At 41.7% G+C, this 9,207-nt stretch overlaps 1 protein-coding gene across 1 annotated transcript; it reads right to left on the bottom strand.

Annotated features, from left to right (window-relative positions):
- Nucleotides 1–539: 539 nt before the first annotated feature.
- On the bottom strand, nucleotides 540–5,265 carry LOC310858932 (uncharacterized protein). Its single transcript, XM_083765239.1, has 7 exons — nucleotides 5,128–5,265; nucleotides 3,087–3,206; nucleotides 2,820–2,961; nucleotides 2,302–2,431; nucleotides 2,065–2,164; nucleotides 1,690–1,902; nucleotides 540–1,066 (listed from the first exon to the last, which is right to left on the bottom strand). The coding sequence occupies exons 1-7, from the start codon at nucleotides 5,168–5,170 to the stop codon at nucleotides 939–941; spliced, it is 876 nt and encodes a 291-aa protein (XP_083621365.1). The 5' UTR covers nucleotides 5,171–5,265; the 3' UTR covers nucleotides 540–938.
- Between the last annotated feature and the right edge of the window lie 3,942 nt (nucleotides 5,266–9,207).

Here is a 9,207-nt window from a genome sequence, read left to right as displayed (position 1 = left end):
GTCACAGCTGTGGTCGTTCGTAAATAAGGCACACTGTGACGTCACCGCTCACCACATTCAACAAACTGACCACATTCCCCGTGCGCATTTCCGAACGCACCCATAATATAGTGAACTCAACCACCTCATGTGTACGTCTCAGTCTAATTCAAATGAAGTATTACATAGAGCTCCAGGATGGCTGAAATGTATCCTGAGGCAGACTTAAAGTGCAATTCCTGTGCGGAGACACAAGCACACCTCACACATTGGACACTTGTGTTTGACAGTTGACACACTGTCTGATGTTCTAGTGTGTGTGGGTATACTGGTATAGTGGGTATTAGCGGACAGTGTTTCTCCCACTGATGTATGATGACACAATGACAATTGGATAATGTGACCCATGCCATGACCTTGTTTGTTGTACACATTTCACACTTTTTGACACATTTTTGCAGTTTCTTGTATTCCCAATGTAGTCGTTATGTAGAGAATCAAGGAGATTTGTCAGTTAGCAAAATATTAGTGGAACTTGTTCAGCAGAATTATGCTAACATAAACATAATAATACAATTAAAAAAGTAAATGCCAATTACCAAATGCAACAGCCCTATAGGGAGAGCACAGAACAGTCATGTCTTCTCAGAAATATGACATCAAGACCGATTCTTTTCTCCTGAGAGATAAATTTCACCGGCTATTACTACTATAGCGCAGGCTGAACAGGCTTGAAGATTGGTCACATTAATCTGTACCAGTCGCTAGTGCAGCGACAGATATTTGCACCTTCTCCTATAAACACAGCCAGTTGTGTTCCTATGGACACTGTTGCCCGGCCAAGCTGGAGGCACCAGTGAGGATTCAAACCCCTAGTCTTTCATGGTGGGCATGAACTTTACCCGTTTGCCACCCAGCGCCCCTGACCTTTTTAAATTATCTCCCCAGCAATTCATTTCTCAGCTTTTCAACACCTTCTCCTTCAGCAGGTCCAGGATGACCTGCCTCTCCTGGCTCTCCAACTCAAATCTTCTCGCTCTCTCGTGTCTCTCAGCTCCAAGACGCTCCCTCTCCATGGCAATCTTACCTAAGATTAAAATAATCCAAAACAAACCTGTAGTTCAAGAATAATGACACCATATAATTTCAGGCGAAAAAAAAAAAAAGAAAAAAAAGAATCTGGAGCAAATGGAAAGTCTTCCAAGGGTGCAGTCACACCGTACTTTGATTCTGCCTATGCGGCAGATTCTACCTTTCAATGCCTTTTTTTGTTTTTGCAAAAATCCACTAATGGCAACAAACTGCTCCGTTCCCATTGAAAAGTATTGTCAGAGCAAAGGCAGAATCTAAATTCAGTGTGACTGCACCCCTAATTTGCATTACTAATACTACCAGTGCACACATTTGTGCACACATTTGTTTGCTGCTATTTGTGCACATATTTGTTTGCTGCTATTGGTGTTCAAGACATCTGATTTGGAGGAAGGCTAATCATACAATGTTTCCCAGCCGTGTGACGAATACCAGGTGAAAGACAATATCAACCTACAATGAAAATGCCTAACTATTTTACCTTTCTGTGGAAAGCAAGTTACAAATAACATAATGTTGATGATCATTATCATCATTATTTCAGTAGTGTAGTAGTAATAGTAGTAGTATTACACCATGTATTTGAACTGGACAAATGAAACACTATGAAAATCGTACTCCTCTCGATCTCCAGCTCCTCTCTCCTCAGAGCGAGCTCCTCCTCCCGCAGCCTCTGCTCCGCCTCGGAGCGTTTCTCCAGGAAACTGAGGATCTCCGAGTAGGTCTGGCAGCAGCACTGGCACGGCCGCTTGGCCATAGGCGAGGTGGACAGCTCACCACAGCCTCGGTGCTCCTCCTCTACCTCTGAAGGCGTGGGGACCATATGGTGATCTAAGGTGAGGACGGTAATGTGAGGAAGGTAAGGTGTCAATTATTAGAGGAGCGATCTATGGATAGTTGATCAATTCGATTTTTAGAAAAGTCCTTCTTTCTTTTTTATATACTTTTATGACTTTTGGCATCTTAATTAAGTAATGCACTCTCTCTCTCTACCTGTGGAATCTGTTGTTTCACAGTGTGTCACAGTGATGATGGGCTTGTCCTCCTCAGGTAAATGCAGTTCTTCCATTGCTCGTTTCCTCAGTTCCTCATCCTGGTGATAATATAATTATAATAGTAATTGACGGCTCGTTGGTCCGACTCGCCCTATTACTAACCCTGTCCCCAACTGTTACCCGGCCTAACAGCACTCAAAGTCACTTTGTCAGACCAATGCACCGTCGGAATTACCTCATCTACTCTGACGGCACTGATGCTCACATGTTGCTTGTTGCCCGCCAGGACACCTTTCTCGACCTCCAATTCCAACACATCATGTAGCAGGTCCTCCTTCTGTGCATACAACCTCTCTGTTCCAAACCTGAACACATACAGAAATCCACCAACATACATGCACACATGCTCGTAGGGTCAAAGGCAAACATCAAACAAGCTCAAACAGGCATGCACAAAAGGATGCCATTACTATTATTTATAGAACTAGAGCGGTGCACGTTGGGCACTGGCCTACTTGGAATGATGCAAGTTGGAAATGCATGCCTCGAGATACCTGGATTACAGATGTACACACACAGAGATGTGTGTACGTCTGTGTGTGTGTGTGTGTGTGTGTGTGTGTGTGTGTGTGTGTGTGTGTGTGTGTGTGTGTGTGTGTGTGTGTGTGTGTGTGTGTGTGTGTAGCATACTTTGTAAAGCAGATTTGCTTTTTTTTGTCTCCAGACATTTATCCGATTGACCTACTGACTAACCTGCGCAAGCTGGCATAGTCTTGTTTCTTGTAATAGTCCAACAGCAACATGGTTCTCTCCCTACATCGTCTGCCATCCACTTCAAAGTTTTCATGCTCAAGGGCTGCTGTAATGATCTCTCCCACACGGGCCCAAATCCGTCCTTAAGATGTTACAGTGATTGTTACACATTTAAAAAATGCATTGCGTTAAATTAGGGATTATTTATTTTCACTCTATGGCCTATTTATGGCAGATTTAGTCAAAAATAAAGGAGACACTTTCAACCTGACTCCTTGGAGGCAAAAGGGTTCTGGGCGATAACCTCTTTGAGGAGGAGGATGTCATGCCGGGCTGAGAAACGCACCTGTTTCTTCCGCGGGGTAGGAGACCCACCCAAGGAGAACCCTGAGCGACAGTAAGAGAACAGTGAGTGTAGGCAGAACAGAATATAAGACATTTAGGAACAATATAGAATAGAATAGAATGGAAATGAAGGCCAGATAATATTATGCCAACTCCACAAGTTGAGCCTGGGAGAAGAAAGGGAGTCTTACTGGCGCGCCTCAGCCAAACAAGGCAAGGCTGCGTGCATCACAGGAGCAGGACAACAGAAGTTGTAGAATAGAATTGACACTGGAGAACCTTATTCAGGTCCTGGTACAAATAGCGTGACTGCCATTTCAACACAAATGCATCTTCCTCAGAGGCAAAACCAGACTTAAAGGGATATTTCACTTTAAAAAAAACCTGATCCCTCCCCTGATGGAGGGGAAAGGAACTGGACGGAATAACGCACTATGTCCGGCCGGGGACACTCCCCCCCCTGTCAGGTGAAAAGAAGCAGCTTGGACTCCTCATGCATAGAAGGAACATGAGGTCAGTCCGCTGCCCCCCCAGGATGGCAGAGGAAGTGACCAGGAAGTGACCAGGATTACATTAGATACCCCAAAAAATGGGTTGCAAAATCGTGGGCTTATGTGAACACCCCAGACAGTTTTTCAGTATTTAGATGTTTGATATTCATTTTAGCTGCCTCGCCCCCTTCCTATACAAACCCACTGTAACTTCAAACACCCATCCTTTTTTTTGGTGACTGATGTTGTCTTCCTAATATGCGAGAGGGCAGTGCTTTTTCATTTACTGTTTTTTTCTTCTTTTTTATATATATATTTTTTTTCAAGTCTCTGCTGGCTTCTCCCTCTCCTTATTCTTTTCCAAAAATAATTATTAAAATAAATGAAAACAGTAAATGAAAAAACACGGCCTCTCACGTATTAGGACAATATCAGTCACCATGGTTAAAATGGAGTTGAAGTTTGAAGGTTTTTATAGGAAGGGGGGTGGGGGCTGCTAAAATTAATATCAAATATCTAAATATTGAATCGAGCAACTTATAAACTGTCTGGGGTGTTCACATAAGCTAGACGATAACATGACCATGAAAGTGAAATATCCCTTTAACAATCACACATTTTACATTTTAAGATATCCACTCTGATCCCCCTTATATACTGTAGGCTATTGTTGTTATTTTTATTATTTAAATAAATACAGTGTTTCCCATGGGTCTACTTTAGGTCCATCCTGGGCTGGATGAGGATAGGATGTGGAGGACCTTTTAGGGGCTGAGCTCAAATATTTTGGAGATGAGCTGGGACTGGGAGGTGAGGCCAGGGTGTTGCAGTTTGTCTTCAGACCCTGTTATTTTACCAATACAGTTCAGATTCAATATATGGCATGTATTTATTTGAAGTGTGGAAGAGGAGGATGCAGCCTGGCCTTGCAGGGCACAATATTCGCGGCCAGGGCTGCGTGATCAGAGCAACACAGCAGCTCATATAGTCACCAGATGACGTAGCAGCCCATCGTCATACAACAACAGTGCCTAGCCTACTGCACCGAAAATATAGGCGATCAACATTAAGCCAGTAAAATGCGATTATACTATGCTTGCCGACAAACAACAAGTCTTAAAAATCTGTTCTTGTCGACAAGGAAGGAACACACACACGTACTGTCGTGCGCTTTGCCATATTCTGCAAGCCAACTGCCAAGCAAGCACACACAAGTGCAAGCACTGTACTGTCTGTAACTGTAGTCTACGTCTACCTCTATACCTCCCTGTTTGCCTGACTACACAAGTTACACATTTTAACTAACATGAAATGTTGAATTGGAAACGCATCAAAACATCGCACCACGGCGCAGGGTGATTTCTAAACATGCGGAGATGCCAGAACACAACAGAAGCTCAAATAAATATGGGGTGTGGGATTTTTTTGTAAGCCAGAAGGCATGTCAGAAGTAGCAGTTGAGAAGCTCTCACCACCGTTCATCGGCATCTTGACCACCACCACTTGACGTTCCATGTTTCTGTGTACATCTAGGATCAGCTTCTGACGAAAAAAGGTTGAGGTCACTGTACACGTCCACTCACCAGTACATGTATTCTTCTGACGTGTAACTCAACTTGTCGGGAAATCCGACGGGGAAAAATGGAGTCACTGATTTTTCACTACAGTTACTATATATGTCCACAAGATGGAGCTATAGCAACGTGTGGAATTGAACATAATACATAACTTTAATGTGATGTCAGGGCACTTTAAAGGATAATTGTCCAAATAAAAGACATGGCCACAACTAGGCATTTCAACCTCTTAAAGGGGCACTTTGATTAATTGAAAATGGTGGGCCCTATTGTAAACAAGTGTAATGCTTGTTCCAACTGCCAATCCCCCCCCACCCCCCCCACCCCATTTTCCCTCACTGTATATTGTATCTTTTCCCTTTTTTGCTTCCCATATGATGAATTTAGCTACATAGAAATGTCTATTTGTATGTCTCTAAATGTTTGTATGTCTTTAAATGTTTTGATGAATTGAACAATGTGGACCCTGTTGTAAACAAGTGTAATGCTTAATTGGGTCGTCCACTCACAGTTGACAGTCTTTGTATTGAGTTTGTGCTTAAAATGTACTGTAAATTCTACAAACTGTTAATAAATATTTCAATCAATCAATCAAAAGCTTTATGGTGTCGTCCACTCACAGTTAACAGTTGTTGTATTGAGTTGTACTTGAAATGTACTGTAATTCTGCAAACTGTTAATAAATCAATCAATCAATATTTTCAAACTTATCGTCATATAACTGGTCCATAGGCATAGGCCTACTCATTATAAGATGGCACAATGTCTGTCTCATTTGTTGGCATGGACAGTTCAGCTGCCTTCCAATGATGGCATCATTGATGGGTTTCCAAGTAAGTTAATATACTTGTCTTCCTGGAATTATGTGACTGTTATAAAGATTTGTTAATTAAAAATAAATAAAACTTGTCTTCCTGGAAATAGCATGCTGAAATAGAAGCCATGCATTGTTCTTGCATAATACATACAAAATAAATAAACAGTTTTGTCCTTTGGATAAAGGCGCTATAATGCCCCATTTTATGCTGCGTAATTGTCGAGAGTAATGGCTGTGCGCAATATCGAACAGTCAAAACTATTTAACAGAATAATTATGTCCTAGGTATATGAGTGCCTCATATTTGGTGTTGAAACGGACCTCCAGTTTCCGCCCCTGCCATTGGCTAGTCAAAAAGACCACATTCAGAGTTTTACAGTAGGCTACTCTATACTTTTCATTATTTGCAACAACTTTTAATAATATCTTCCATAAAGCATTTTTAGGGAAGGGTTGTCCACAACATGTTTAAGTCTAAAGCAGGGGGGCAGTCAGACAGATATTTTGTGAAGCCACTGAGGAAATCGGGATTTTCCTGAAAGTTCATATAATGGCCTGTTGTGGCGCTGTCATTGGGCCCAAAAAAAACCATAGCCCCATAGAAGTTCATGTATTTGGGCCCAACTTCACCTAGACTGTATTACCTTAATAAACATGGTCATGAATACTTTCTGCTTCCAGTCACTAGTTTAAAGTCTCATTTCTAATGTCATAATATTCTTTTTGGAAAATTATGGTCCCATTTATTAAAAAAATGACCATAAAGTTGCGTATGTTCTGAGGGGCGTGGCTACGTCACAGTCTATGATAGTCTATGAACTTCCCCACCCACTCCAGATTGATTGATTGATTGAAATATTTATTAACAGTTTGTAGAATTTACAGTACATTTTAAGCACAAACTCAATACAAAGACTGTTAACTGTGAGTGGACGACCCAATTAAGCATTACACTTGTTTACAACAGGGTCCACATTGTTCAATTCATCAAAACATTTAGAGACATACAAACATTTAGAGACATACAAATAGACATTTCTATGTAGCTAAAGAACAGAACAGGAATTCATCATATAGGAAGCAAAAAAGGGAAAAGATACATTATACAGTGAGGGGAAATGGGGGTGGGGGGGGGTGGGGGATTCAGATTTTACAGAGGCCAGTTTCGAATTGCAGCCATCCGTAGGTGCCCTTTGAGAGCGGTTTTGAAGGAGTCAAGGGATTCACATGTCTTAATGACTGTTGGTAGGGCGTTCCACATTTTGATGGCATAGGAGCGAAAATAATTTAGTCCCTTGTTTGTGCCGAATCTGGGTTGTACATGGTTTGTTGCACTCCCTCTGGTGTTGTGGGTGTGGACTTCGTTTACATTAAGGAAGTATTTAGACAGGTACATGGGTATCTTGGTGGTGTATCGAATCTTGTGGACCAGACCCATTGCAAGATGCTGTACTCAGTCAAAATAAAAAACCTAACTAAGAAGAAGGGGGGGAAGTCCCGCCTCGTTGTCTGGGCCAGCCAATGGGCCAGCTGGGCCCAAACGGATCTAGAAAGATGGCGATTTACAATTCAAGGACTGACAGGCTTCATTTTACGTTCATGTTAGACCCGGGGAACGCTTTGTCCATATTTTTTTACAGTCTATGGTCTAAAGGAATTATTCCAGTTCCTAATGAGTATTCAGATCTGCCTGCTGTGGATAACACTTATAGGATTTTACGGAAAGAAAATAATACATTTCCTGCCCAATGTCTTATGGGCAACACACACACACACACACACACACACACATGTACACATACGCATACACACACACAGTATGCACACGCAGTCACACACACACACACGCAGTCACACACACACACACACACACACACACACACACACACACACACACACACACACACACACACACCATATAATAATCCTTCTACCCTAATGGAAAGGGGTGAAAGCTGAGGGAGGTGAGGGGAAGTGGAGATGATGACGATGGGCGGAGATAACCGTGAGACCGTTCCAACAGGGGGGGCAGAGAACCATGAATATTCTGGAATCTGATCAGTAAATGACAGTAAAGAAAGGGGAAGAATGAGGTGGAGGAAGAAGGGATACAAATTACAATGCACGAATGACATATACAGTAGGTATAAATACACATCACTGAAGAGATTATAGAAATGAGTTGTTATTAGAAGTGAACAGGTGAGCAAGGGAGAAGTTGCCATCAGACAGTTAAGTTAAGCAAGGAGAGGAGTTGTTAAAACAAGTAAGTTGATGAGCAATCGAGGAGTTGTCAATAGTTACCATAGTAAGGGGAGGAATTGTTATCAGGTGAGTTGATGAGAAAGGAAGTTATGTTGTTGAGAGAGTAGAGTAAAGGAATAGAGTGGTAACAAAGATCTTAAACTTTTTTATAGTCATTCCTTTTCCAACACAATTAGTTGAAATGATGAGTGAAATCAGATGAAAAAAGAAACATCTAACCTACTTTCACTAATGCACTAAATCTGTCTTGACATACATACAGTAACACATCACAATATGTTGTGTCCACTACAGAGCTGCAGTAAAATAATCCTTTTTGGTCAGCTGAGAGACAGTGGAGTAAGCACATGCCAAAAGTGTAAAGCTTCATGCTATCCGGCCTTGTGTAACTGTGTCCACTGTGTCGTTCAACTTTATAAGGTAGGCCTACACACTACACACAGACATTCATCTCATTTGTGAGAGATTTTAAGTTTAAATTTGTATTGTCCCTTAAATGCAGACCCAAAATTCGTAGAGTAGCCTGTTAAGTTTTGTCTCAATATACATTACACATTTGCCTGAATGTTCTTGGGCCTACATTTCAACCACTGACAGATGGTTGACAGTATGTCATTCACAAACTAAAAGATAAAATATATTTTTTCATGACATGCATTATAGCCTACTTAGGACGGGCATTTGCTTGAGTGACAGCTGCAAAATGCCGGGGCCAGTTCATTTCATTTCATTTTGTCTTGACGACAAGTGACAGAGCGACAGCCCTTGGTGTTGTGCTGAAGTCTGCCATTTTACAAACTGCTGTGACAGCCCTATGCCTCTCAATTGTTGTCTCCCTTAATTGCTTCTGTGGTATAATAGAGCTGTCATCAGCATCATCCACCAGTACTTTC

This window comes from Protomyctophum parallelum (genome assembly GCF_964188405.1).
Source record: "Protomyctophum parallelum genome assembly, chromosome: 5".
Taxonomy (NCBI): Eukaryota; Metazoa; Chordata; class Actinopteri; order Myctophiformes; family Myctophidae; genus Protomyctophum; species Protomyctophum parallelum.
This window is presented reverse-complemented; position numbering and strand designations above follow the sequence as displayed.